Below are 27,869 nucleotides of genomic sequence, written 5' to 3'. Positions count from 1 at the left end.
TAGCAGCTTGTACCTTGAGCGCTTGAGCTTCCGAATCAGTGCACGCGGTACCCCCAGACGGTCCGACAAGGATAAAAAAAGGAGTGGATGAAACAAGAGAAGCTCCTTCCAGTAGGTCACGCGTCTCTGATTGATCTGGATCTAAAATAGTAAGCCACTACCTACCGGAGTGTGCATAGATCGAGTGACAATGAGCTCCAAATCGTTCAACCACCGCTCGTTAAGTCGCCGAAGTTCACCGCCCTCGTGAGTAACTGTTCTGCCACGTTTGCGGAGTCACTCCCTTGAACGTTTATCGCCATTCTAAATTGTTCCTCCCCTCAACTCCTCCGCGCGCTTTCACCATCTTCCTCGTGTCTGTCACCCTCTCCCATACGTGTAACATCTCCTCGACAATATGTCATATAATCATGAAGCAACTTCTTAGAATTATCGTTCCTTTGATTTGCTGAGTGTAAGCCGCCTAATGTGGATGTAATATAAAATTGTAACCTGAGTTAGCAGAAGGAAATCCAGGATGGCAGTGGAATCACTGAAGAAAGAATAGGAGACCCGCACCAATAGAGGACTAACTGACTTGATGAAGAGACAACGAGGCAGGGTTGATTGCGAGCGCGGCGATCAGGATCTGGCGATAGATCCTGGCGTGGACGTACCGCCCAGTCTTGATGAGTGTTGTTCCAAAAAGGATCAACCGGCAGTTACGGCATGGCCAGGCTGCAGGTCCTAGGAAAGAGCGGAAGTGGGATTGGTGTCAAGGGTTATAGGCAGGATCCAAAGCGTTCATGGGCACTACAGTTGAAAAAAAAATGGCAGAGGATGTTGTGCGCAAAGACCGCGAGCTCGACGAGTCATGTAATGACTAATCAGAGACCGAGGAGAGAAAAAAGCTAGTATACCCGGTCACAACCCGGTCATTGATCATCGATATCTTGCAGTTGCTCAGTGTTTAGCCACATCATCAAATCCGGTAGTGACTACTCTCAAATTGGAATCAAAATCAATGCGGCCATATCAATCTCATAGCCCGAGCGCGCTCGGGCTACCGCCGAGGATAAAGATAAGAACGCGGCCCATTCAAGTTATCGTATGTCCGAAGATCGAAGATGTTCACATTAGGTCTCTCTTCATGTTTTTGTATGCTGGCTTTGGCGAGTTGGGCCTTTGCCAGATCCCGGCGCTTGCCTCTTCCCCCAGGTGATTGTTGAATGTTCCGTGCCGAACGCCCAAAGTGACACCAGTGATACAGGTCCACAAGGAAAGTTTTGGTTTGGAAACGAGGAGATATTGCCTTGGGAGCATCCATGGAAAGAGTTTGTCAACTGGTCCAAAATATTTGGCATGATCTCTTCCTCGACCGATACATCACGAGCTCATTGTTTTTAGGGCCATTAATATATCTTTATGCTTTTGGTCGGGACATCCTCATCGTCAATGAGGCTAGTGCGGCCACGGACCTGTTGGAAACGAAGTCTACGCTTTATGCCCGCCGTCCCACTTGGTCAATGGTAGCTCTCACTGGACGGCAAGACAATATCGCATTCATGGATCATACTGATAGGCAGAAGAAGGCCCGGGTGCTCCTTCAAGCTGGTTTAAATCCAAAGGCGCAAAGGTCTTGGGGCCCAGTCCTTGAAGAAGAGACGACCAGCTTAATGCTGCAGATGGCACAATCTCCGGAGCTATTCAAGCAGCATATTCGAAGGTGCGAATTCTATCTAACATCACGGTCACTTAGTGACGTCTTTCAAGGTATCTTGGGTCTTTCATTACTCGATTTACATACGGGACAAAAGTAGAAGATCATGAACTCAAACTGGGGGACGAAATTTCTGTTCACACCCAACAAGCTTTGCGGCCTGGACGCTGGTTCGCTGATACTGTGCCTCTAGGTAAAGCATATTTTCCTGACCACACAGTCTTATTGAATATTTCAGTATTATATTTACCGGACTGGTTCCCTGGAATGGCTTTCAAACCATGGGCGAGGGACGCTAGGACAAAGTTCATGGAGTATACTGCACGACCTTTCCGACAGGCACGCAGTTCTATCGTACGTTTATCTGTTGTATCGTATTATGCTTATAACGAATATGGCACAAAGCTTGACGGTACTGAAATGCGGGGACTGGTGCCCGACGCACTCAACGACATCATCGCAGGCACGTCAAAATATAAGGAGGAAGAGCTCATCTCTGCAGCATCAAGCATCTATACAGGTATGTGAATTTGTTATAAAGGACTAGACATTCTCTAACACTACAGCTAGCCGCAATAGAGACTGTAAGTTGTTTGTGTTGTCTGACATTTTGAAACAGCGCGAACCTTTTACAGACATACGCGGTATTCATGGACTTCTTGATATTGATGATGGCGCACCAAGATGTTCAAGAAAGGGCTTACCGAGAGATTATGAGCGTCACTGAGTCTACTAGACTACCCCTACTGTCTGACATGGCTGCATTGCCATACGTCGATGCGGTAATAAGGGAAGTTCATCGCTTTAATCCCGTGACACCTATGATCCCAAGGTCGCCCATGAAAACCGACTCGTACAAGGGCTACCGTATTCCCCAAGATACCTGGGTGATGTTCAACATTTGGTATGTTGGCCACTAAACTCTGAGAGGAAGAAATCACAATGTTTGATTTAGGGCAATGACTCACGACGCGAGCATCTACCGAGATCCTCATCAATTTATGCCTGAGCGTCATTTGCCTTTGGGGCATGAAAGCAGCGCCAGGGATCCCCGAGATTTCACGTTTGGATTTGGAAAGAGGTAGGCAAACGACACATCATGGTTATCTTGCATTTGCTAAGCAGACGTTAAGAATATGCCCTGGATTGAACCTTGCAAACGTACAGATCTTCTTATTCGTCAGTCAATTTCTGGCTACTTTCGAAATCAGACCGCTGTTGAAAGACGACGGCAATGAAGAAGAGGTGGTCCTTGAATATACGTCGAGTTTTGTGAGGTTCGCAGCTGTTTTATGTACTTATTATTATGTTTTACTGATGACAACCTGATAGCCTTCCATTGCCATTCAAGTGTCGTATCATACCGCGTAGCGGAAATGCGATTCTATATTGAATTTCTTTTTTTGCGGATGAAAGTTGAGATCTGTACAACACCGCCTGATTGGGCTGTATGTTTCTTCGTGCAAGCAAGACCAAGTAATGTACATCAGTCACCATCGATAGGTCTGGAATATGTTCGAAATATGTAGACAATGTACTTATTATAACAATCGGAAAATCATTTATTTGCTATTAAGCGTGGTGGACAATGGGATTTGAAACTTACTTCTGTTCCAGAGGTAAGGCAGATTTGGCAATCATTTCGATGGGTACAGTCTGACCCGAATGTTTGCGTGATGGCTTCCTCGAAGTGTCAGAATAGCTCGCCAGAAGTATACTGAGCTAGATAACTACGCCTATGGAGATATCTGCAGTCATCCAGCTTGGCCAGGTATACTTCACTAGCTTTTATAAAATGAGTACAACCACTCGAGTGCCGGCGAGTCTGAAGGGAAATGCAAATGAAAATTTAAAGAGCTGATGGCCAGAGTTTGAGAAACTTGCGTGCGTAGAATCGATAGACTAATGCGAGTTTTTATACACGATTAGAGATGGTGGACGAGAGATAAGGGATATGAATAAACGTGTGACAATGTGAAAGTGTGAAGAGTATAGGAAAAGGAAAGAGAATTATGAATAGGGCGTACAAACTCGGAATCGTCAGTGTTTGATGCACCTCGCTATCGCCAGAAATGAAACTATCATTACACTTTTGGACTATCGGTCAAGGAAGTACTACTGCTCTGTTTGTGCCATCTGATAGTGTGCGAAGGCTGCAAAGGATAACGCGAATTTCTTCGTTCTGTCTCAGTTATCCCGCCACGGACCGTCTGGGCGTAAGTTTGACTGTTTTGACTGCTCGCGATGCGAATAAACACCATATAGAAGGCAATCGGAATGATCGGGATGACCTATGCGGTTGATCGAATCTCGTTAATTTTGAAAACAGGTATCAACGACTGAATTACCAGGTCTGCCATCACATACATTCCACTGCTCGAGCAAACGAAAGAGATGAGCGAAGAGCACACCGCCGCAGAGTACAGAATAGCGGCATCCACAAACACACGCAATATGGGTATGTTGTTTTTCGTAGCGCGAGTTGCAGAGACTTTGCGTTCGATCGTCCAGACGCGATATGCCAGTAACCCTGGATATATTCAAGTTCGTACGAGGACTTGACATTATGTAGAAGTGTGCTTACCTGAACTCAACAAATTAGTTGCCATTGTGAAAGAAATAAATGCCGTGATCCATTGTGGTGTCGCGTTGAGGAAAAAATTTGTGGAATTGTCAGCCGGTTGGGACATGCTGTACACCATACAGACACCAAACACTTGGAGACAAAATTAGAACGTACAGCTTCCTAGCTGTACTTGCAACCTAACCTGCGACACCGCACCACATTATGATTGGTAGGATGATAATGCGGGCAGATTGCCAAACAACGTAACATCGATATATCTTTTTCATTCATGGGGATTCCTGTGAGCCACAAGGGTGTTGAGCTGGTAGATAAAAAATGAACTCACCACTACCCCGTCGCCGAGAAGAGTTTGCAAGACAAGTATCGCATTCTTCACCACAAACATTGGTTGAAGAAGGTCTGCGAAGTACGCCACTGGACCGCCCGGAAACGTGTCGCTATATTTCACCAGTCCGTTTTCAATGTAAATGATGCATATGACCATGTGCTTCGGAAACTTCAGCAAATGGCATCGTCTGCAAGCGGCAGGAGGCTAACCACAGTACTCAGTAGGAACAACAGGGTGGCAACCACAATGGTAGGCCTGGCGTCTCGCATGCGACGTTTGTAGGTGAATATCCATATGGTACCTATAAACATGAGGACTGAAAAGCCTGAAAACCTCTCAGCGTTTTGTAACCATAGGATCCATGGAGTAACCAATCGTTGATGCTCACCATATAGGATGCCTTCCAAAATTGTTGACATCAAAGTAGCGGCATCCAGTGGCATGCCCGTTGACGACTCAGAAATGGCCATGGATGATTATGCCTGGGGGGTGTTACGACGGGGTGGGCAACTCTGCCGCATCTACACCGTTATATACGGAAAGAATCATGTTATTCTGACTCATGTGGATATAGTACTACCAGGATGGAGATCAGCTTACTCATCATACAGCATGCCAAAGAATCCCAGCTTACTGGTGGTTATACTTAGTATGAAAAGCCGCTGAGAGCGATCAACCTCCGAGTCCACCTGCAAGCATCCAGTATGGTATTTTTTTTCATGAAACCACTGCTTGATAGAGATTGATTCCGCAGCACTCTTCCGCTCTTCTCACGATTTGTTAGCGCCATCAACTTCAGCTTATGATGGTTGCGTCAAGGAAGTCTAACCATACGTGTGCTCGCGATTTCGCACACCGGACTTCAGGCAGCTTGAATATGTCGTTGAACGTTGGGAACCGACGGACGTGTCAAAGGTAGTAAGGTACGCACGATGGTCATCCGAGACGCAGCGTTTACATGAGCCACGAGCACACAGGATGAATATCGAGGTCTTGTAACGCACCACTCATGGAAATACGCGTGCGATACTAGCATGACCGATGTGCCGCATCAATTGAAAGGTTGGGTATACCAAGATGGGGATCATTTCGCACGATGTTCATCAAGACAAGCTGCTGCAACATCAATTGCTGTCTACGATAGGTTCTTTACATACTTTTAAGAATCAGATCGTTGATAAAACATAGAAGCTATTTGCGCGACCAACCTGAATATGAGAAGGCATCTGAAGGCATGAGCTTCAAGAGCTGCAGCACGCCTGAATGAAGATAGGGATGTGTTCCACTAATTATATATATTCTATGTGCCTAGCATGGTGTAGCCTGTTCAATCTAGACAGACATATAATTGTCAGTGTCTAGGTAGCGTAGCATCAGAGCAATGAAACGTACTTTCAGTACCATGTAGTCTCGTGGAACGGACCGAGGAAGCAGGCCTGGAAGACATCCGAATTTTCAACGACGTTTACATAAATTTGTTTGCCTTTGTTGCCACTTACATACGGCGTCCTGCAGCTGTCATAACTTTAAACTTACAAGCACCCAGCTGTGACACCCACAACTTGAATTCCTTTGGTATGATAATCAATCAAACCACCACAAGGTTGGTGGGCCGTCTAAGCCTTTAAATATTTCACAGATGCGTCAGCGTCCAACGACTTTATCATGAGTTCTCGCCCACACACCGCCGTTGTGGCCAACGCGAAGATCTTCCCGGTCTTTGCAAATAGGCTCGCATCACACGACCTCAACGAGTACATAAACACTGCCAAAAAGCTGAAGAACTGGTTGGGCTCCGAGAAAGCATACTATCCTGACGCTCTACGTAATGTAAGTGTTGGAATTTTGGTTCAGCTTGACAGAAGCGAGGCTCAATAAACTACTTTCTAACCCTAATATCAGATCGTTTTGCTCCTCGAGGTGTGTAGATACGTCGCTTCTTGCTCTATTCATTCATTTTGCACTCGACAGATTGCCCATCAAACCTTTACGAGAAGGTTTCTCCCAACAGAATCGTCAGCACTTGCTGTGATAGATATATATCAGGCTTTAATTCGCGCCGTAATTCCTTTCATACGGTTTTTTACAGAGGAGGACCTGCAACGTACGTGTTGAATCTCGCTAAGTGTCCGGCTGTGTCGATCGTCTTGTAGTCCGACTCCAAGACTTGATCCAAAGTTCTTCTGAGATTTCGACTAATTTTATACATCCTATTCGTGCTGAAGGCGAAGCCACAGCTCAAGAATACAAGTACGCAGGCACTTATTGAGTCTGAGCATCAGTATGATGATCTTGTTTAGGGACGCTACCTCAATGATCACAAGTACCCGAGATGCGACCCCAAACACACAACTAATGTTTCCTAATACTACGCAAATGGAGTCAATTCAATCACCTGTAAGATGCGCGCGCGCTGTCTATTCATGAGCTAACATATAAAATTATAGACTACAGCGCAGCCTTCGACCTCGTCTACACCCCACCCAGATATTCACGCGGATCCCCCAGCCAGTGTCTCCATCCCCAGAATCCTTCCAAAACCTCAGCCAAAGCGCCAATCTGTGGCATCGTCACTATCTGAGCACCTCAAACACCGTGATCTCGAATGGTTCAAGGCAAACCACCAGCATGCGGCTGCTCCTGACTCAAAGCCTTTAAGTCCTGGTGCTCCACCTAGTGCGCTCAAGTTTTCAAATGATGTAACGGAGCCCCCTGTAGAGAAGATACGCCCATCTCGCATGCCAGGGAGGATACCTCCACGACCGGCATCTACTGAACTGACGACGATAAACGAGCCTGCAGCTCCTGCGAATGCTGTTGATCTGACGAATACCTTGACTTTCTCCGAGATTTCGGCGCCAACAGTTGCAAAAGAACTCAACGAAGAAGAAATCACGTCCGATGTAGTTGATGTTGTCATGACTGACCTACCAACGGAAAATGTACCTCAAGGTTCAGAAACACTCCTCTTGGGTACGCCAGGAAACGTCGCTCCTGAGCTCACCATGCCGTCGCCAAAACAAAATACAGATTCCCCAGCTCCAAGGCAGCCACTTGCGATATCCTCAGATGTGCGTGCAGAAAGCCACGGAGACGAGATATCATTACCTCCAGTGGATAATACCTGTCCGCAAGGCGCTTGTGCAAGATTTGGAGGGGAGATGGCTGTGATGATGTTTCGGCAAGGACTCGAGTCACCTCGCGGGACGATCAACCTTACGTTCGATCTCGATCATACACTCTATCTCCAAATTGCTCGGTGGGCTAAGCGCAAGTTGTCACCAACGTATGTGTCCTTTTCTCGCTTTTATCCACATATTCAGCGATTCACAGAGATTTGGAACAAAGTGTCTGTGTGTCGTTCGCTTGCTATCATCTCCCTAGTCTCTTGCCAAATTCACCGGAAGATGATCAGCCGACTCCGTTCGAGAAACTTACGATGGATTCGCAATGCTCGTGGCCCGCAACTGGGGACCTTTCACTGCAGACAAAGCGGGATGGGAAGGATTTTATTATTCCACTAGCTCCACCCATTTTTGTGAGTGTTACCGATGTACTTGCAACCCGCACTGATGTTGTTTGGCAGGTTACTCCAGACAATTGCGTTGATATCTCCGCATTTATCAGAAGCGGAGAAAATGCTTTTTCGGTGGTCCAACAGAGCGACATGTCAGACTATATGTTTATTCTCCACGCCCATCATCCCACGCCTGCGCAGCTTAGCTATCTTGCGTCCTGCAGACAGAAGCGTGAGGATTGGGCGAAGACCACGCGTGCTTTTTGCACATCTGAACCGACGGAATCTTTATGGAGGCGATCCCAGTCGCGGACATGAAGGGTTCGTCATAATTAGTTTTCTTGTAATTAACCCTCGAACTTCGCAGTCCCGTTGTGTATGTAGTACTCGTGCATTTCTGATCAGATTATATTTTGTAGCATAGTCAGTCAATTAAATGTGGTTTCCGAAGCTTACTCAACGTAGCGCTACGATGCATCCATTTGGTGAGCGATTCACGATTTGTCTTTTCGTAGTGATTGTTACCAATAGGCCGCTACATGCAATGTCAAGACCGATGAGGACGATGCTGTTCCCCTAAGCCTCAGGGGTGCTGACCCAATTGGAAATTTTACGCTGCTTATAATGTGTCACAACTTTTCAATGACCTCCCACTCACGGTCGACCGCTTTGTCAAGAGAAGATACCACGAAATAATGCCTAAATCACTATTCCTGTCCCTTCTTGAAGAACTCCGGGTTTACATTCTATGCTTCCTTTCTTGCAGAGATATCCTTTGTTGCAGATCCGTGGGTTGTCGTCGTCGTCCTAGATAGAATCTTATACTGACTCACTAGTTTTCACAGGTATGCAAGGCCCTTCGCCAGACATACATGTCCTCCTCAGAGCTCCAGTACATTGTCGAACTCAGCGGCCAATGCTTGCTCTTCGTCTCCAACACGGGCGACCACACCCCTATTTCCGAGCGCTTACAACGCCTGAGGGATAAAGCCCATGCATGGCTCAAGCTTAATGCCTTCGCTTTACAAACAGGCACCCTACCAATCCCGTTTCCTACCCCAAGATACTTCACTGGTGAACATCTCTACTCGTGGATCCACCATAGCGACTTGGTCACCATCAGCCCAATACCATCCAAACATCCACAACAAACAATCGAACACGAGTGGTCACCAAAAACGTTGTGTCCATTAATATTTCCTCGGACAGTGAAGTACATATTGATGGACCCAGCACAAAATCTGTTCGGCATCATGTATATTGTTGACAACATGGCCTATCGCATTTACCTAGCAACTCTGGATGATGGTCATGTCCACCCTCACGCTGCTGGACCAGCGCTGGACCTGGAGCTGTCCGTGTATGCATTTGATGTGAAGCTCGAGTGTTATGGGAGGCATATCGCTTTGTGGCGCTGTGAGACTTCGAGGTTCTCGCAGACGTGGCATCTGCAAATTTGGGACTGGCAGCACTCAACAACATCCGGCGTGAGTCTTCAAGCTTTAGTCAGGAATGATTCGAATTGACGATTGATTTTGAATTTAGAGCGCCCTCAGCGGCAGCACGTACACCAGTGCCAGTTTTTGTTTTCTCGGAAACGACAGATTGCTCGTTTTCGCCCGAGATTTGGAGCTGTATTCGATTGAGGATATGTCCGAGACACCGCAATTGCTGGCATGTTTCCGGTTGCCTTTCCCGTTGGTGAACTTGGAGAGCGATCATAGCTCACAGCCGAAGATGCAGACGCAAGCCCAGTCGGTGTACACCTCAGACCCTAAACACAGACTGCTATGCGTTTACTCGTTAACTGATGATGTTCGAAAGATCTTTGTCATCTCCACGAAGATTTTCTTCGACATTGACCAAGCGGCAGTAAAACCATGGGTGTATAAACCATGGAGGTATGGTATACCGTGGCAGCATTGGGGCCCTGGACACGTTCGTGTTTTGAAGTATAAAGCAAGAAACAAAACCAAAATTCACCTCTGCGGGAATCGGGTTTTGCTGGTAGACAAGATAACGTCAAAGACACATGCGTACAAGTTGCGCATGATGGACTTCAGCCCGCTGGCCGTGGCGAATAGGCGGGGTCTAGGACGAGTGGTGAAAGAGCGATTGACCACCACGAGTGGCTCCATTTCCAAGTGGCCCGATAAATCATGGAACAATATCACCCATTGGCACTCGACTATTGAAACGTCCATGCCTTATGTCGAGGTAGTATCGAGTAGGAAGATTGCCGGTGGTGGGTTGTTGCAGGATGCATGGATGGATGATGATAGGATTTATTTGGTGTTTGTGACATCGTGTAGTCGGGATCGTAAGCTTCAGGTTATTGACATTTACTAGAGTGTTTGCTCAGCTACTATTTGACAAGCTTTTGGGTCTGATGCTGGCTTCTGCAGAAGTCCTGTTGTTGGCGTGTCTGTGTCAATCATTCTCACGACTCATCACTAGTCACTTCCAGTCTTCCATGACATCTACGCGAGCCAACATCACACCTTTATAATCAGCTTGGGTGCGTGGATGTGACTTCAGCGTGATCTAGTCTCAGTATATAGAATCCACAGAAAAACCCAAGGGTATCGTTCATACCACCAGCGGATACCTCCTTTGCGCGGCCCTTACTGTAAAATACATTTCCGATGCCCAGATGAAAAATTTCCCTGCATGGCTGATATGGCGTCGGTTGGATTACTGGACATACCTGCACTGTTTACGGACCAGTTGCAAATGGAGTCACCATCACCGCTACTGCGAGTTGTCGAGGCGGGCGGAGTATGTAAAGAGCCATGGAAGAGGCATCCTCTATCTGTCATGATACCAGCGTGTAGCACGCCGAAGTTCCATTATCTTGTCAGATTTCTGACATGAAAATGAGTCGATTGACATTTTTTGTGTCTTTGTACGTGCGAGGTTTCAGCCACATACACTTCGATCGAAATACTGCGGCTAGTGTTGCCGCAAGTCGACGCGGTGTGATGCGGTGCTAGCGAACTCGAACAAGTAAACGATTCGAGTTGTATCGAGTTACACACCAGTGCAACTAGCGAGTTCGGATGTTGTTCGGGAATTAAGTCCACCAATCAACGGGCTCAGATCTATCTCTTTCTGGTTTAGCAAGTCAAATTTATTGGCGCATAAATAGTTATATTTGGCAGAAACAGAATTATATATTTCTACAGTCATGACTCATCATGGCTACAATATCGTGAACGCTTGATGAGAAGGCTCGCTTGCACGGCACGGAGGAAGCCTGTATGGGTAAGATGTCGAGGGCGACTTTGTATGAGAGTGGATATACTCGTTCCGCATCCTAATCACGATTAGCGCCATGTGTGAAAACAATGAGTGCGAGACTTATGGGCATGTACATGGTAGTACAAAACTCATGTGTAAAAAAGTAGAAATTTTTTGATTTTTTATGGACCGACGAAGTAAGTAGGGCAGACATATTGACAAGGTATAACGGCGAGGTGTAAAGCACTGGAGAAGTGCTCAAGATTGCATGAAATACTCGAGCTACAGTCGGCAAGATTATAGAGACTTACAGTAACATTGATAAGATACCAGGGAAGCTTATGGGAAAGTCTTCTCGATATGTCAATCACCAACTCGCAGTGCAACTCGATGTTTACACCGCATGGGGCAGTTGCCACGAGTTGCGTAAATTTCCGAGTCGAGTCGATGCTAACTCGATTCCAACTCACACCGGCGGCAACACTAACTGCGGCTACCATGAGAAGTTCCTGGTGTTATGCTGTCTGCAGGTCAGTCAGGTACTCGTTGCTGTCGCGGAGGTGCTGCTCGTGTCTATGACGTTGCGTTCTGCGACAAAATGAAAATACGGGATGAGAGGACGAAAAGAAGGATACATGTACCTGCGACGTTGGCTTTGTTGCACTTTTCAGTTCACTGCATCCGTTGATAATATGGCGCGTGGTTCAGCCAGCTGACCCACATACCCTGCAGGCTCAAAATCGCTATCCCAGTCATGTATGACGTCAGCAACTTTGGACCCAGAAAGGCCCTCAGCAAGTCGGCGACTTGGGTAATCGTGGTCCTCGAGTACTTGAAGGAGGTCTGGACAATTTGGATTCCCATAACGTTACCCAGTGGTGTATCAACTGCTACTGCCCCACCAACACTAGAAAAACTGGATGATCCCTGCGATCGCTACGAGTTTGGCAGAGGAATCTGAAACTGCACATTGCGTATAATGAGATAGAACCTGTTGCCAACTGCCAGCAGTGGCTCCACCCCATCACTTGAAAGTGTCCTACACGGTGTGCGGAAGAGCATGATATCTGACAAACACAATTCGCCCAGTTCTTTCGAAGGAAATAAATTCTAAATGTCTCCGATCTCATTCATTGCTGTCTGACATTGATACTGGAGAGTGTATGAAGTATGCACTGTGACCTGCAAGACCTGCAAGCACACTCCCGCGAAGTCGCGGTTCTGGGGCATTTGGACTGGCAATCTCTGTTGGAAGAACGTCTTGTCCAACATATGCTACTAGTCAGATCAGCGGAGATCTCGACAGTTAGTATGTACGGTGATTCACTGAGTTCTGATGAGTATTGTGAGCAGAGCATTCTGCTATTGCACGACGACCGTCTGTATTTGTTTGAGTGAAAAGTCTGACCAAAGGAAGAGTTCCACGACCAGATGGTGAAATTTGGCATCAACAGGGAAACATTAATTATAAGTGGTAGTCTGGATGTATGTGGGATTGGCCTCGAGAGTTATACTCCATGGCAACACATGCTTGAAACATAGTCTCCTATGGTCAAAATTTTAGGCCTTGATCGAATCAAGATGGTATCCTCGACCAGTGATCTCCATAAGTACCTAGTTAATCATCAACCAGTTGATACCACACCGCTCTGTAAATCAGACTGGACGTCGATGACCTCAAGTCTGTCGATAGAGCTTGATCTGGAGAGCATATAAACCCTATCCTTGTCGATCCACATGTCCCTCAACAATGAGTCAGCACCGAACTTTCTCTCCCAAAATACGACTTGGACGTAAGGCAGGGATGTTGTCAAGCTCTCTCCAAATCTGCCAGATAAATCGGCACCAATGCATGTCGTGGACGGCTCTTTCACCACTCGTCCTAGACCCCGCCTGTTTGTCACAGCTAGCGGGCTAAAGTCCAATAAGTTGTAATATAAAGTGCGAGTCCCACACACCGACAGGAAGTGTGTGCAAGACTCGGTTTCCGTTGATGTGAATTTTGAAATCAAATGGGTACAGAAAGACACAAGTATTTGAGGGGCCCCAATGTTGCCATGGTATTGGCGTTGCTGCTGCCATTTCGTTGAGGTCGAAGAATATCCTTGTGGAAATGATGAAGACTTGAGTACTATTTCGAACAGAAAGCGCAGTAAGGCATATGAGTCGATGTGTAGGGTCTGAGGTGCACATCGTCGCTTGGGCTTGCATATGCAGCTGTGAGCCATACCCAATATCATCTATCAGAGGGAGGCACTGTGGTGCCATCAATGGGATGGGCATCAGGAAACACGCCAGCAATTCCGGCATCTGAGACATGTTCTCAATTGAATAGAGATTCAAGTTATCGGTTATAACCAGCAATCGATTGTTCCCGAGGAAACAAAAATCAACTGGGCCAACGATTCTGTTGAGTACTGCACCGCTGAGGATGCTCTAAATTCATCATCAATCGTCAAGTGTTTCAACTCTTTCAAACCAAAGCTCACATCGGACGTTGTCGAGTATTTCCAGTCCCAAATCTGCAACTGCCACTTGAAGAACGAAGCCCGATTTTCATCGTCCCAGCGACGCGACAATGCGATATGCCTCCCAAAACCTTTGAGCTTTGCCATTGTTGCTTCAAAGCGGTTTTCCGAATCGTCCGACAGAAGCCTCTCTCCAGCAGCCTCAGGGTGACTATGATCACCATCCAGGGCTCCAAGATTGATATAGACTGTCTTGTGATCAACGACATAGGCGACAGCGATCAGGTTTTGTGCTGGGTCCATAAATACATCAAGGTTGCGTGAGTATGGAACTGAACACAACGTTCCTGGAAGCCAGTTTCGCTGGATTGATTGTTGCGAGGGCTTTGGAAGTACTGAAAAGATCATGGCCGTGTCTCTTGGTGGGTTCCACAAGCAGAAATGCCCACCAGCAACAATGTTGTCTCGAGATGACGGCGCCCATGTTAGTACTGGGACCATTTCGAAAGGGTGGGTGTCAACCTTGAACCATGCGTGAACTTTGTCTCTCAAAAGCTGCAGACGCTTAGAAATAGGTATACTCTTGTCCGTGTTGGGGATAATGAGCAACTGTTGTCCACTTATTTCAACGATGTACTGAAGTTCGGAGGAGGACAAGTACATCTGGCGAAGGGTCCTACATACCTGCAAGAGGATCATCAGAACATCAGTCTATCTAGATTATAGAACAACGATAACATGAATGATGGCGACCCACAGATGTACACCGAAGAATATCTCAGTAAGGAAGGAAACTCAGAATGTAAGACAAGATTTCTTCAGCAAGAGACAGGAATCCTGTTTGGGGCTTCATTTTGTTATACTAGTAACACTTGAGGGTGAAATGTGCCAAGTGTTCGATTGGTGCATACAATTACATAATATCGGTAACGGTGCGCCACTCAGACGCTTGCCTAAAGCTATTCAAATATTTTGTAGCATAGTAGTCAGTCAATTAAATATGTTTTCGGAAGCTAACTCGATGTAGCGTTACGATGCATCCATTGATTGGTGAGCGATTCATGATTTGTCTTTTCGGAGTGATTATTACGCTACACACATAGCAGGTCGAGGAGGTTCCTCCAAGCCTTAGGGGTGCTGACCTAATTGGACTGCTAATGGCTTGCAACTTTTCAATCGACCTCCCTCACTCAAATCCGAACGGTTGACTGCTTTGTCAAGAGAGGGGGCCACGAAACAATGCGTAGATCAGTATTCCTGTCCCTTGCTGAAGAACTCCGGGTTTACATTCTAGGCTGCCTTTCTTGCAGAGACATCCTTTGTTGCGCATCCATAGGTTGTCGTCATCGTCCTAGACAGAATCTTATACTGACTCACTAGTTTTCACAGGTATGCAAGGCCCTTCGCCAGACATACATGTCCTCCTCAGAGCTCCAGTACATTGTTGAACTCAGCGGCCAATGCTTGCTCTTTGTCTCCAACACGGGCGACCACACCCCTATTTCCGAGCGTTTACAATGCATGAGGGATAAAGCCCACGCATGGTTCAAGTTTAATGCCTACGCTTTCCAAACAGGCATCCTACCAATCCCGTTTCCTATCGCAAGATACTTCACTGGTGAACATCTCTACTCGTGGATCCACCATAGCGACTTGGTCACCATCAGCCCAATACCATCCAAACTTCCGCAACAAACAATTGAACACGAGTGGTCACTGAGAACGCTGTGTCCATTAATATTTCCTCAGAGAGTGAAGTACATATTGATGGACCCAGCACAAAATCTGTTCAGGCATCATGTATATTGATGACAGCATGGCCTATCGTATTTACCTAGCAACTCTGGATGGTGGTCATGTCCACCCTCACGCTGCTGGACCAGCGCTAGACCTGGAGCTGTCCATGCATGCATTTGATGTGAAGCTCGAGTGTTATGGGAGGCATATCACTTTGTGGCGCAACTCTTGCCATGGGACAGACAGGTTTTTGAAGACGTGGCATCTGCAAATCTGGGACTGGCAGCACTCAACAACATCCAGTGTGAGTCTTCAAGCTTGAGTCAGGAATGATTGAAGAATTGACAGTTTACTTTTAATTCAGAGCGCCCTCAGCGGCAGCATGCAAGGTCCAAGTTTCATCCCCACCAGTTTTTTTCTTCTCGGAAACTGACAGATTGATTGTTTTCGCCGAAAATTTGAAGCTGTATTCGATCGAGGATATGTCCGAGACACCGCAATTGCTGGCATGTTTCCTGTTGCCTTTCCCGTTGGTGAACTTGGAGAGTGATTATGGCTCACAGCCGAAGATGCAGACGCAAGACCAGTCAGTGTACACCTCAGACCCTAAACACAGACTGTTATGCGTTTACTCGTTGGCTGGTGTTCGAAAGATCTTTTTCATCTCGACGAAGATTTTCTTCGACATCGACCAAGCGGCAGCAACAACACCAATACCATGGAAGCATTGGGGCCCTGGACATGTTCACATTTTGAAGGATGAAGCAGGAGACCAAACCAAAATTCACCTCTGTGGGAATCGGGTTTTGCTGGTGGACATGATAACGTCAAAGACACATGCGTACAAGTTGCGTATGGTGGACTTCAGCCCACTGGCCGTGATGAATAGGCAGGGTCTAGGACGAGTGGTGAAAGTGCGATCTACCACTACGATAGTCCATAGTAGCCCCAACTCCAAGTGGCACGATAAATCAGGGAGCAGTATCTCCCATTGACGCTGGACGATTGAAACGTCCATGCCTTACGTCGAGGTAGTATCGAGTAGGAAAATTGCCGGTGGTGGGTGGTTGCAGGATGCATGGATGGATAATGATAGGATTTATTTGGTGTTTGTATCTGAGGATACCATGATGGGCGACCCATATTTAAAACGTACCAAGCTTCAGGTTATTGATATTTATTAGAGTAGATGTCGACAAGCGAGCTAGAAGCCATTGCTCAGCTATTCAACAACCGTGACTTTTGGCTGGTTTCCGCGGAGGTTCTGTTAGTAGACTCGTGACCAGTGTTAATTATTCTCACGACTCATTACTTCACGGCTTCCATGACATCCACGCGAGCCAAAGACTTCCTCACTAAAGAACTGTTTATTAAGAAAAATGTGGTACGAGGGACGCGCACTCTGAACGTTGAACATCGACGTAATTATAATTGCCAGGTCACATTCCGGTCTTTGAGTCGCGAGCTCGGTATTCACGTCAATGACGCCAAAAAGTAAGACACCCTGATAACTTCGTATTGAATGGAGTGCTACAGCTACACAGTGAGCTTGCCGCGTATCTAGCGGACACTGCAAACACCGACACGCCATCATTCGCAACGTACATGGTCTCTGGTCAAATCTCTCCACTGCACACCAATGGAAGCCTGCTTGATGCAATGGACGTCACTCGCGATGATGACAATGCACACCAATCTGTAGTGCGCTCGAAGATAGTTTTGGTAGACTGCGATGGTCTGCAAGGTCGTGTTGTTTTCTCTTCTACGCGTCTTGACGCTAACGAGAGCGGCGTGCCACAGATGCCAAAGCTCAATTCACCCGTATTCATTCCGTTTATATATACAGCTTGTCACCCTCAGTCTTACGCGTAGGTGCTTCATGAAAGGGTAGACAAAACAGACTCATGTTTGTGCAGGATGCTGGCTTGATTTGCCAACCGACTGCCAGTGTCCGGAATGCAGACACAAAGGGCAATCCCGGGCTCAATGGGAAGATAATCAGTGCACACGTGAAGGTCTTCATCGCATATTTTGGTTCCTCTTTACCATCTCACAAAGACACAGATCAGGAATGGACTGCCCAAAAATGTCTCTGCAGCATCATCATCAAAGACAACGTTAGATGCGCGAAAGCCAGTCATGCCCCAGCCACATATTTTACCGCAGAAATTAGAGCAGACGACAGACAAGGGTAAGCGGAACGAAGTGTCAAAGGACAATGTGCATGCAAAACCACTTGCTACAACAAAAGAGCAACCCAAGCCGACTGGTAAACTAGATTGGAGCAAAGGCAAGAGTAAGGAACAGGAGATCACATCAGGACCACGCGTCAAGGATAAGGCCAAGCTTCAACCTAGACAAGATACTAAGATTTCGTTGTCTTCGGCAAAATCGGCTGATAAACCGTCGGGTAATAGTGATATGGGTTTGCAATCGATGAAGAAGCCTATCTCAAAGGTACCTGCAGTCGAACCAAAGGTACGTCAGTAATAATATCTCTAGGGAGGTCTATAATCGATCGTTACTTGACTCCAGCGAACTACTAAGCGTAAATCGCCTGATCCATCAGACTCGGATGTAGATGTCGAACACAAGTCAACGCCCAAAGACGGCAGGGTGATGCCTTCCGCCATGAATCATGCAAGAGTGAAAAGAGGTGTCGTAGTGTCCGATGACGAGGATGAGGAAGTCCCAAGCAAGTTACACAAAAATATCACTCGGTCCACTTCAGACTCTGAGAGGAGTCTTGCGGCAATGATGGATATTGACGATGGTCCGTTGTCAGACTATTCCTGATGTTATGCTAATCAGCCAGCAGACCAAGTTGTCAGGGCGTCCCGCTTGTCCTCTCATCGCCCTGATGTTGAGGTAGACGATACTGGTGACGAGGTCGACCAAACTGATGTGGACGCTCTGATATCTAGTCTCGGTGAGGAAGAGGAGGAGGACGTCAAGCCCCAAGCTAAGAAGAGGAAATCTAAGAAAGTAATCCCCGTCGGGGGTAATGGTTTGAAGAAACGTCGCATCTTAAAAAGTCGCACCACCACCGATGCCAAAGGCTACATGCGTATGCTCACGATTCCCAGATGATAAATGTGCTATTCTCATGATGTTTTTTCAGAAACGGAGGATTATTCTTCGTATGAATCCGTCAGCGAAGAGGAAGCCGTGCCCGAGGAACCGAAAAAGAGGAAATCAAGGAAAGTGGTCCCCGTCGGACGCAACGGTTTGAAGAAACGTCATGTCATAAAAAATCGCACTACCACTGATGCCAAAGGCTATACCCGTATGTTTATCATCCCAAAGTGATAAACGCACCATTTCTCATCAGGTTTTTTCCAGATACAGAAGAATACTCCTCGTATGAATCTGTCAGTGAAGATGAAGCTGTGGAAGTTGCGCCTGATGATGCGAAGAGGACCAAAAGTAAGAAAAAGGCAGAATCGAAGTCGAAGAATGAGGCAGGGGACAAGCCGGTACAGGCTAATTCAAAGATCAAGGAGACGAACTCCTTACGCGGGACTAAAACCAAGGGTGGGAAGGCACCGAAACGTGGCGGTCTTTTAAATTTTTTTGGACCTGACAAGTCGAAGAAATAGAGGTCAGTTTACACTATGTAGGGAGCAGGCGTTAATGTAGTTATGATTTTGGTTATTACAAGTACTTCTTACCTCATCTTGTCAAGGTGGGGACACGCAACAACGGTTCAGTGGTCTAATGGTTATGATTTCTGTCTCACACACAGAAGGTTCTGAGTTCGATCCTCAGCTGAACCACTTTTTGCAGTTGCTGGGTACGCTGAGGTACCCAGCAAGGTATCTTAGGGCATCGAAAGCGAACCATTAACTTGATGACGACGGTATGGCACTCCCGTTAATCAGGCTATGCAAGCATAAGTACGGATAAACATAAACCGACGTAAGCTCCTGGGCTCTCCTCTAAGTTAATATTTACATTTACCACCAGACAACCCCCTTCATGATTCTCCTTCCCGTTCTGACCACTTTCGCTTTCAAGACCTCACCATCTGCTGCAAAATCTGCTCCCACTTCTACGATGCCGCTCGGATGTTTGATTCTGATGAACTCCCTCTCCTCCACCTTCCCGAGACGCATTGACTTGGTCAAATCCCAGGCCAGCGTACCCTCAACTTTCGCAGCAACACCAAGACACAGACCGACTGTCATGGGTACAGCTTTATGCAATACGCCCATCGAGAAGGCATGAATACCAATATCATGATCTTGGTCACATGACGGCGACAGGACTGCAATTTTTGGCTGGGCTTGCATGTTAGGATCAAGGCCCATCTTAATTGCACCTGCCCGTCTGATGGACTCCATCAATTCCCGCAGTTCAGGGGTTGAGAAATCAACGAGGGATGAGGGGCGAAGAACGCGACACAAGTCTGTATATGTTACAAATACCGTGGGATTCGTTGCGTCGACGAGTGAGACTGGGATTTCTTGGTCAAGTATGTTCACGGAATCAAGTGGCTTCCTTGTCGGAAGTAGTTCACCGGTTCGTGCACCTGCTGGAGAGATAAATTCGAGGGTTATCTGTGAAGCCTTTCCCGGGACCCCTGCCATCGTGGTTTGAGGTAGGTCTAGCTTTGGTTGTAGGCTATCACCAGCCAAGGTTACAGGAAATGTAGTGTCAATTATTTTATTTGTATTCGTGTTATGAACTCGAATGGTAGTGGTGGTTTCGGATAGAGCAGAAGGATCTCGGGAACAGAATCCTTCGTCCATGGCGAATACACCAATCATACTGGAAAGGTTTCCACAGTTCCCAGAGAGGTCGATAGTGGTATCACGGATGCCCACTTGAACAAAAGTGTACTCGGCATCGATGCCTTGCGCCTGCTGTTCCGTAGAGGCTGAGCCGACGACGCATATCTTGGACAGGCTTGATATACCGCCGCCCATGCCATTGATCTGGAGACCATTGGCTGTATCTGGGGAGCCCATTATACCAAGGAAGATGGGGTCCCATTGTGATTGATCTTCTGGAAGATGAGCCCTGTTCAGAAATACGCCTTTCGATGTTCCTCCACGAAGGAAGGTAGCTGGAATGGGGTTGGGAGTGGTGAATGTCCTGTGCAGGTGGTGCGACTTTGGTGCAATGCGAACAATAGAAGGCAGCATATCCACAAGACGTGGCACTAGTAAGACTTGACAGGCAGGTCACGACCAAGTTTTGAAGATCCCATAGGTAAAGGTTGTACTGATCGGCCCGAATCCAATACATGCAGACCACGTGAGTACTTTATGCTGACTAATTTGTTTGATGTGACGAATTTCAATCAACTTATACTGAACTAACCCGCACACTCATTTTTCTTTCGTAGGAGCGGCTGGATTCACTTTAATTAGTGAGAAGGAATTGGCCTCCCAATGGTTTTTGCAGGTAGCCTTAGGGCGAATAGCGCGTCTTGCACTAAACAATTACGCTCAAGTCTCACCCGAGCATTGCACACGACCGGCGTTCCACGATCGTCACAGCGATTGGGTACTCAGATAGCTGCCAGGTTAGCTAACCCAAGACATTTTTCGACATCTCTGGTTACCCCTGCTCGCTCATCTCCCCTTCTATCCTCTCCACGCTGGTCAGGCAATAATAAAACCACCCCTCCAGCACCATCAGAACCCAGTGAGAATGACGCGGCAGAATCGAGTAGCAATTCTGTGAAGCTTGACGGTGCAGATGACGAAAGCCCAGCAGGGTCATCTTCCCAGTCATCAACCCCACCATCTTCTTCCTCTGGCGGAGATAGTAGCGATGGTTCTGATCCACCACCACCATCTTCACAGCCGACACCTACTCCCAGCTCAATAGCTAAACAGTCCGTACCAGAAGTCTATCCCCAGGTTCTTGCTCTCCCCATTGCACGACGTCCTCTCTTTCCCGGTTTTACAAGGCTGTCGTCGTTCGCAATCCAGCTGTCGTCGCTGCTATCAAGGAGATGATGAAGCGAGGTCAACCCTATCTTGGCGCTTTCTTGCTAAAGGACGAGCATACGGATAGCGATGTCATTACGGATATTAATTCGGTTCATCCGGTCGGTGTCTTTGCTCAGATTACTAGCGTGTTTGCTGCGAACAATGGTGCTGGTGATGACAAGGAGGAGGGTCTCACTGCTGTTTTGTATCCACACCGTAGAATCAAGATAACGGAACTAATCAAGGCTGGTGAAAATCCTAGTACTGCTAAAGTGCAGGAAGAGACGCAAACTGTTACCCCTCCTCCCACGCCTACTGAAGGTGATGTCGCGAAGATACCACAAGGTATGTTTCTCACAACTCATGGCAACAAATAATTCAGTGTCCCTCTCAGGTCCTGTCCAGACCTCATTCCTACACAAGCATGCCATCTCCATCGTTCAAGTAGACAATCTCGTAACACAACCATACAACAAAGACGACCAGTACATTCGTGCTTTTATGTCTGAGATCGTTTCCGTCTTCAAGGATATCGCCCAGCTTAACCCTCTCTTCCGCGATCAAATTACCAACTTCTCTATCAACCAGGTTGCGTCCAATGTTTTTGACGAGCCCGACAAGCTCGCAGACTTTGCGGCTGCTGTATCCTCTGGTGAGGTTGGAGAACTTCAAGACGTGCTCGAGAGTCTCGTCGTCGACGACCGTCTCCGCAAGGCCCTCCTTGTTCTCAAGAAAGAGCTTATCAATGCTCAGCTCCAGAGTAAACTCTCACGTGACGTCGATAGCAAGATTGCAAAGCGTCAACGCGAGTACTACCTGATGGAGCAGCTCAAAGGGATCAAAAAGGAACTCGGTATGGAATCAGATGGGAAGGACAAGCTCATTGAAAAATTCAAGGAGCGTGCCGCCTCGTTAAAGATGCCAGAGGGCGTCCGGAAGGTCTTTGACGAGGAACTCAACAAATTGATGGGACTGGAACCTGCTGCTTCAGAGGCGAATGTGACGCGCAATTACCTTGAATGGCTTACTCAGGTGCGCATTTCGTCAACTTTCATTTTTTGTACTGACACCTGCGTTACAGATACCATGGGGTCAGCATACACCCGAGAACTTCTCCATAACACATGCTCAGAAAGTTCTCGATGAAGACCATTATGGCCTCAAAGACGTTAAAGACCGCATACTGGAGTTCCTTGCAGTGGGTAAGCTTCGGGGAACGGTTCAAGGCAAAATCATCTGCCTTGTTGGTCCTCCTGGCGTTGGCAAGACATCTATCGGCAAATCGATTGCCCGTGCGCTTAACAGACAATTCTTCCGCTTCTCGGTTGGTGGTTTGACGGATGTAGCTGAGATCAAGGGCCATCGGAGGACATATGTCGGTGCGCTTCCTGGAAAGATCATCCAGGCGCTAAAGAGGGTAGGAACCGAGAACCCGTTGGTCTTGATTGATGAGGTGGATAAGATCGGGAGAGGCATCAATGGGGATCCTGCTAGCGCGCTGCTTGAGATGTTGGACCCAGAACAAAACAACGGATTCTTGGATCACTAGTGAGTGTTTTCCATCACTTCACTTCATGACGTATATTCATCCTTCTTAGCATGGATGTTCCCGTCGATTTATCACGAGTTCTGTTCGTCTGCACAGGTGAGTAGTCTAGAGCATATGCTGTGTTGCTCGTACTTGCGCTAACATATCTTTCAGCCAACAACCTGGACACGATCCCAGCACCTCTCCTCGACCGCATGGAAGTTCTTGAAGTCAGTGGTTATGTCTCCGAGGAGAAATGTGTTATCGCCGAAAAGTACCTCGGACCACAGGCAAAGGAAGCGTCAGGTTTGAAGGACACCGACATTGTCCTCGAGCCCTCCGCCGTCGATGTGCTCATCAAGTATTACTGCCGAGAAAGCGGTGTGCGGAATCTGAAGAAGCATATTGACAAGGTGGGGATTGTGCCAGTATACTATATGCATAGCTCACGGCTGCTGTAGATCTACCGGAAGGCTGCGCTGAAACTCATCCTCGACCTTGGTGAAACTGTCTTCCCTGAACCAGTCCCAGCTGTGTCTACCAGTGCACCTGCCCCGAATGCTGCTGATACTCCGTCCAAGACTGTCGAGTCTCAAGAACCACCTGCCAACGAGCCCAATACGGTCACATTGGAGGAGAGTACAAGCAATGAATCTGGCGACCGCAAAATTGTGACGACACAGGAGCGCAAGCCACTACAGATTCCTGATGATATTCACGTCCGCATCACGCCAGAGAACCTGAAAGACTATGTTGGTCCACCTGTCTATCACAAAGACAGGATGTACGTGTCTCCTCCACCTCCAGGTGTCAGCACTGGTCTTGGCTACTTGGGCAACGGGTCGGGCGCTGTCATGCCCGTTGAGGCTACTGTCTGTCCATTCTCTACGCTCGGATGCAAATTATGCTCATGGTTCTTCTTCGCAGAGCATGCCTGGTAAGGGTGGATTGCAGCTGACTGGTAAACTCGGCGAAGTCATCCGCGAGAGTGCGCAGATTGGGCTTAGTTGGGTCAAGGCACACGCATACGAGCTTGGCATCACTAAGACGCCCGAGGAACAATTCCTCACGGACCGTGATATTCATGTCCATATGCCCGAGGGTAGTATTGGAAAAGAAGGTCCCAGTGCTGGGACTGCTATCCTATCGGCCTTTGTTTCTCTCTTTACCAAGACGAAGATCCATCCAGACATCGGTACGTTGTATCGTCAGATCTTGTTTTCAGTGACTCACCTTTTTGTTCATCAGCCATGACTGGCGAGATATCACTCGTCGGCCAAGTGCTTCCTGTCGGCGGTCTCAAGGAGAAGATCTTAGCTGCTCATCGCGCAGGTATAAAGACGATTCTAGCCCCCGCAGCGAACCGCTCTGACATCGAAGAGAACGTCCCGGAGAGTGTCAAGACAGGAATCCGCTTCGTATATGTCGAAGACGTACGGGAAGTCCTACACGAAGTTTTCCGAGGTCAAGATATTGTTGAGCGGTGGAAGGATACGTTATCGTTATAGTTTGGTTCTCTGCTGCATCATTACTTATTCTATTTCGTTCGATCGATCGACGAGAGGCCGATTGCTCGCTTTTCTATCTGATCGCGCACTTGCATATCTAGATTTACTTTCACTTAACGGCACAGTATCCTGCAATGGCTGTATTTTACACAATAAACCCAACTCATGATTTCATGGCACTGGTAGTGGTTGTGTACGCTTGTTTTGCGGTGCACTTGACCAACTTTTGCAGAACCGAACATGTGTTCATCGAAACTTCATCCCACACTTCTGACATCAGCCCGGTATCGCTGGTTGATTGAAGCATGCTGCACACCTTATCTTCTACTCGTTAGTATCTGTTTTCTCATGGAACTCCGAGGGAACATACACTTGTCTGTTCAAGTGATGTCATGTGCGCCGCCGCAGGGGAAGTGCTGTAACTGTGCGTCTCCGTATCTTTTTCTCCATAGTAGTGATGATATAAGTTTTAGTGCCATCCGCGACAGGAACCACAGATTGTGCCAGAGTGACTTGTTACTCCTCTTACTGATACGAATTTGTGCCGTATATCGAACATTGCAACTAAGGAAGTGCCATGCGTTCTTAGCAAGCTCATCATCCGCCAGCGTACTTTCAGCGCTGGCAGCCGCGAAAGCACTCTGACGCGACCAGTTCGGAGAATACTTATCTCTCTAGTCGAGGTCTAAAGTTAGAATATAAGCTTCTCCCGAATTTAGCTCCTTATCGCCGGTTTCTTGGCCATATAATGTAAGTTCGTCGCTGTCTGTATTTTTTCTACTCGGAAGGTCTCCCTGCTTCGCTTTACATCATGCATGACATTGACGATTCCGTAGTGCCTGGATCAGTTTACCTTGTCGACGTCCAGGAGAAAACGACGGTTGCGCACGCAGAAAATAACAGTGCTATTGTGCTCAGTCCGACGCCTTCCAATGATATTAACGATCCTCTGAACTGGAGTAGAGGCCGGAAATTTCTGCAGATCGTCTGCGTGATGATATGTATGTCTTAAGAACTGATAGATGATGTCTTGAATTTTTACTCGGTCTACAGACACAAGTGCTATCGGCATCGGGACGACCGTGCTGTACTCCATTTTGCAGCCTATTTCCGATGATACAGGGATACCTCTTGCAACGCTCAATGCGGGCACGGGATACAGTAGGCTTATCTCTACATTTCTTCTTATGTCTATATTCAACGGTGTCATTGTTGTCATGAAAAGTGTTTCTTTGTAGGTCGTCATCATTGTTCCTCATGATCGGGTTTAAATGACGTCGGTATACCAGTCTTAGGCTGGGGAGCGCTGATAAATCAACCACTCGCTCTTACCTTTGGAAAGCGACCTATATATCTGATTTCAGTCATTGGCAACACTGTAAGAGTCTGTGACAACGAGATATCGGCAAGTTGAAGGTTGACCAGTCTTTGGTAGGCCCTCTGTCTATTGACGCCGTACATTAGGACGGAAGGCCAGTGGTATGCAGCACATTTTTTCAGCTCAAAGGCCACTCAATGATCATCCACCACCAGGATCGCCAGCAAAATTGTGCAGGGTTATCTCTGCACTCCTGTCGAGAGTCTGTGCGAGGTCAGCATTGCAGATGTTGTAAGCACACCAAGATCCTCGTCTATCCAAATAAGCTCATTTCACCTAATAGTTCTTTGCGCATGAGCGTGGAACATATATTGGAATTTACACGCTCTTTCTGTTTGGGTTGGTCTTGAGCGTATTAAACTTTGACTTGTGCTGACTTCTTGAGCAGGTCGAACTACTTTGCACCACTCATCGCTGGTGTGCGTATCAAATTGCATATCGATTCCCAAGTTTCGTCCTAATTTTTGATCAAGTTCATATATGATGGCCAAGGATGGCACTGGGTGATGTACTGGGCTGCGATCATAAACTTCGGTTCCCTCATAGTGTTGTTTTTCTTTATGGAAGAGGTACGCCGTATGCGATTAGTACTGGTTATTGCTGACGCCTAAGTGTAGACGAACTTCGTACGCAACACAAGCGAAGCGACAGAAGCCGTACACTTCAGCACCAAACAAGGTACTGAAAAAGACGACAAGGTGTCAACTACTTCATCTCCTGTCTCTTCTGGGGAGTTGATAGGCATACCTAAATCATATTTGCAACGGCTCGCTTTATTCGGTGGGCGCTACGCTTCAAACAAGCTGCTGCTCACGATGACGTACCGTCCTATAATTCTGCTGCGCTTCCCTGTCATTTTCTGGTAAGCCATCCGTTGGAAACACAGAGAACACAAACTAACTTTTTCAATAGGGCAGGGTTTCAGTATGGAACATGTCTCGTGTGGTACAATGTCCTGAATGCCACTTGTTCATTAATCCTCAGCGAACAACCCTATAACTTTAGAGCAAGCTTTGTGGGATTGACCTACCTCGGCCCCTTGATTGGCATGTTTATTGGGTAAATTTCTTCTGAGTTTTCCTAGTAATATCTCTGACGTTGGTACAGAACATTCTATAGCGGGTGGGTGGGTGATCGGTTTGCTGTGAGATATGCGCGTCGAACGGGCGGTATCCGAGAGCCAGAGCATCGCCTTTGGCTCATGGTTGTTTCGCTTCTTTTGTGCCCAGCTTCTCTCATTCTCTGGGGAGTTGGTGCGTCCAAGGGCATCAGCTGGGTCGGCCTCGTCTTTGGCATGGGCATCATCTCTTGCTCGACCGGTATTGGCTCTTCACTCTCTATAAGCTACGCCCTGGATTCATACAAAGATATGAGTGGGGAAGTGATGATGGCTGTCATCCTCGTTCGCGTAAGTACAGCAACTCGTCACATCTTTGCGCTCATACTGAATATGGGTTTTCTTGAATGTAGAATACCCTTTCATTTGCTATTGTAAGTCGAGACATTTACTTTCACCTTGTCATTTTGACACGTGTTCTTACAGGGATATGGGATCACCCCTTGGCTTCACATGGGTTACCAGAACACGTTTATATCTGCAGGCTTCGTCGGGCTTGCCATTACGATGACTTTCCTCATTGTTATCAAATGGGGAAAGAGCTGGCGAATAGCAAGTCGTAAAAGATATTGGGGATATGTCGCTGGTGGTACCCTTGGGCATTAGCAAGCTAATCTTCAAATGTCCACACACTAGACATAAATTTTCTGGCACCACGCATCCTCCGAGTATCCTTCTTTTGTGCCCACTCGCCGCTCCCTCTTTGATATTCTGTTTTTATGTTTATTTCACCGCGATCATGTACATACACATCATAGAGCAACCACATTTATCAATAACGATTACCGCACCTTTTCCAAAGTCCAACACGATCGAATTC

At 47.2% G+C, this 27,869-nt stretch overlaps 11 protein-coding genes and 1 non-coding gene across 12 annotated transcripts; 9 read left to right on the top strand and 3 right to left on the bottom strand.

The window, feature by feature from the left end:
* Positions 1 to 1,000: 1,000 nt before the first annotated feature.
* Positions 1,001 to 3,275, top strand: F5891DRAFT_726237 (cytochrome P450). The gene is made up of 11 exons (XM_041372978.1): positions 1,001 to 1,197; positions 1,250 to 1,339; positions 1,387 to 1,705; positions 1,753 to 1,892; positions 1,938 to 2,053; positions 2,105 to 2,219; positions 2,270 to 2,283; positions 2,335 to 2,603; positions 2,655 to 2,780; positions 2,833 to 2,976; positions 3,032 to 3,275. The coding sequence occupies exons 1-11, from the start codon at positions 1,107 to 1,109 to the stop codon at positions 3,090 to 3,092; spliced, it is 1,485 nt and encodes a 494-aa protein (XP_041230719.1). The 5' UTR covers positions 1,001 to 1,106; the 3' UTR covers positions 3,093 to 3,275.
* A 326-nt stretch (positions 3,276 to 3,601) lies between these two features.
* On the bottom strand, positions 3,602 to 5,416 carry F5891DRAFT_726143 (uncharacterized protein). The gene is made up of 8 exons (XM_041372977.1): positions 5,249 to 5,416; positions 5,003 to 5,190; positions 4,824 to 4,939; positions 4,612 to 4,773; positions 4,468 to 4,543; positions 4,284 to 4,415; positions 4,048 to 4,229; positions 3,602 to 3,990 (listed from the first exon to the last, which is right to left on the bottom strand). Exons 2-8 carry the CDS (start codon positions 5,082 to 5,084, stop codon positions 3,784 to 3,786), a joined length of 957 nt encoding a protein of 318 aa, XP_041230718.1. The 5' UTR covers positions 5,085 to 5,190; positions 5,249 to 5,416; the 3' UTR covers positions 3,602 to 3,783.
* A 692-nt stretch (positions 5,417 to 6,108) lies between these two features.
* F5891DRAFT_726113 (uncharacterized protein) lies at positions 6,109 to 6,813 on the top strand. The gene is made up of 4 exons (XM_041372975.1): positions 6,109 to 6,189; positions 6,254 to 6,444; positions 6,517 to 6,534; positions 6,586 to 6,813. Exons 2-4 carry the CDS (start codon positions 6,280 to 6,282, stop codon positions 6,727 to 6,729), a joined length of 327 nt encoding a protein of 108 aa, XP_041230717.1. The 5' UTR covers positions 6,109 to 6,189; positions 6,254 to 6,279; the 3' UTR covers positions 6,730 to 6,813.
* Positions 6,814 to 6,842: 29 nt separating this feature from the next.
* F5891DRAFT_1011090 (uncharacterized protein) lies at positions 6,843 to 8,586 on the top strand. Its single transcript, XM_041360654.1, has 4 exons — positions 6,843 to 7,011; positions 7,062 to 7,900; positions 7,948 to 8,152; positions 8,201 to 8,586. The coding sequence occupies exons 1-4, from the start codon at positions 6,898 to 6,900 to the stop codon at positions 8,447 to 8,449; spliced, it is 1,407 nt and encodes a 468-aa protein (XP_041230716.1). The 5' UTR covers positions 6,843 to 6,897; the 3' UTR covers positions 8,450 to 8,586.
* An 18-nt stretch (positions 8,587 to 8,604) lies between these two features.
* On the top strand, positions 8,605 to 9,884 carry F5891DRAFT_726132 (uncharacterized protein). Its single transcript, XM_041372976.1, has 3 exons — positions 8,605 to 8,616; positions 8,684 to 8,919; positions 8,977 to 9,884. Exons 2-3 carry the CDS (start codon positions 8,827 to 8,829, stop codon positions 9,655 to 9,657), a joined length of 774 nt encoding a protein of 257 aa, XP_041230715.1. The 5' UTR covers positions 8,605 to 8,616; positions 8,684 to 8,826; the 3' UTR covers positions 9,658 to 9,884.
* A 3,112-nt stretch (positions 9,885 to 12,996) lies between these two features.
* On the bottom strand, positions 12,997 to 14,675 carry F5891DRAFT_1255664 (uncharacterized protein; the record flags this gene model as incomplete). The annotated part of the gene is made up of 3 exons (XM_041369996.1): positions 13,861 to 14,675; positions 13,330 to 13,807; positions 12,997 to 13,277 (listed from the first exon to the last, which is right to left on the bottom strand). The coding sequence occupies exons 1-3, from the start codon at positions 14,536 to 14,538 to the stop codon at positions 12,997 to 12,999; spliced, it is 1,437 nt and encodes a 478-aa protein (XP_041230714.1). The 5' UTR covers positions 14,539 to 14,675.
* A 962-nt stretch (positions 14,676 to 15,637) lies between these two features.
* Positions 15,638 to 16,571, top strand: F5891DRAFT_1255658 (uncharacterized protein; the record flags this gene model as incomplete). Its single annotated transcript, XM_041369995.1, has 2 exons — positions 15,638 to 15,880; positions 16,041 to 16,571. The coding sequence occupies 2 exons, from the start codon at positions 15,638 to 15,640 to the stop codon at positions 16,569 to 16,571; spliced, it is 774 nt and encodes a 257-aa protein (XP_041230713.1).
* Positions 16,572 to 16,884: 313 nt separating this feature from the next.
* Positions 16,885 to 19,226, top strand: F5891DRAFT_1275451 (DNA polymerase subunit Cdc27-domain-containing protein). The gene is made up of 10 exons (XM_041370208.1): positions 16,885 to 16,960; positions 17,015 to 17,070; positions 17,121 to 17,320; positions 17,377 to 17,444; positions 17,493 to 17,591; positions 17,641 to 18,054; positions 18,112 to 18,349; positions 18,395 to 18,643; positions 18,698 to 18,862; positions 18,919 to 19,226. Exons 1-10 carry the CDS (start codon positions 16,901 to 16,903, stop codon positions 19,173 to 19,175), a joined length of 1,806 nt encoding a protein of 601 aa, XP_041230712.1. The 5' UTR covers positions 16,885 to 16,900; the 3' UTR covers positions 19,176 to 19,226.
* Positions 19,227 to 19,279: 53 nt separating this feature from the next.
* Positions 19,280 to 19,352, top strand: F5891DRAFT_t37. Its single transcript has one exon. It is a non-coding gene; the product is annotated as a tRNA-Val (tRNA).
* Positions 19,353 to 19,427: 75 nt separating this feature from the next.
* F5891DRAFT_1275450 (PrpF protein) lies at positions 19,428 to 20,803 on the bottom strand. The gene has a single exon (XM_041370207.1). The coding sequence runs from the start codon at positions 20,721 to 20,723 to the stop codon at positions 19,533 to 19,535; it is 1,191 nt and encodes a 396-aa protein (XP_041230711.1). The 5' UTR covers positions 20,724 to 20,803; the 3' UTR covers positions 19,428 to 19,532.
* Positions 20,804 to 20,885: 82 nt separating this feature from the next.
* Positions 20,886 to 24,810, top strand: F5891DRAFT_1011079 (Lon protease C-terminal proteolytic domain-containing protein). The gene is made up of 9 exons (XM_041360653.1): positions 20,886 to 21,486; positions 21,519 to 21,863; positions 21,913 to 22,550; positions 22,600 to 23,066; positions 23,117 to 23,163; positions 23,221 to 23,459; positions 23,508 to 23,918; positions 23,974 to 24,241; positions 24,295 to 24,810. Exons 1-9 carry the CDS (start codon positions 20,973 to 20,975, stop codon positions 24,552 to 24,554), a joined length of 3,189 nt encoding a protein of 1,062 aa, XP_041230710.1. The 5' UTR covers positions 20,886 to 20,972; the 3' UTR covers positions 24,555 to 24,810.
* A 555-nt stretch (positions 24,811 to 25,365) lies between these two features.
* On the top strand, positions 25,366 to 27,655 carry F5891DRAFT_944515 (major facilitator superfamily domain-containing protein; the record flags this gene model as incomplete). Its single annotated transcript, XM_041374559.1, has 13 exons — positions 25,366 to 25,555; positions 25,608 to 25,715; positions 25,844 to 25,932; positions 25,990 to 26,033; positions 26,088 to 26,163; positions 26,216 to 26,271; positions 26,321 to 26,351; positions 26,406 to 26,501; positions 26,550 to 26,794; positions 26,845 to 26,991; positions 27,040 to 27,340; positions 27,403 to 27,423; positions 27,476 to 27,655. The coding sequence occupies 13 exons, from the start codon at positions 25,366 to 25,368 to the stop codon at positions 27,653 to 27,655; spliced, it is 1,584 nt and encodes a 527-aa protein (XP_041230709.1).
* Between the last annotated feature and the right edge of the window lie 214 nt (positions 27,656 to 27,869).

This window comes from Suillus fuscotomentosus (genome assembly GCF_016647785.1).
Source record: "Suillus fuscotomentosus strain FC203 chromosome Unknown F5891scaffold_8, whole genome shotgun sequence".
In the NCBI taxonomy this organism is placed as follows: domain Eukaryota; kingdom Fungi; phylum Basidiomycota; class Agaricomycetes; order Boletales; family Suillaceae; genus Suillus; species Suillus fuscotomentosus.
This window is presented reverse-complemented; position numbering and strand designations above follow the sequence as displayed.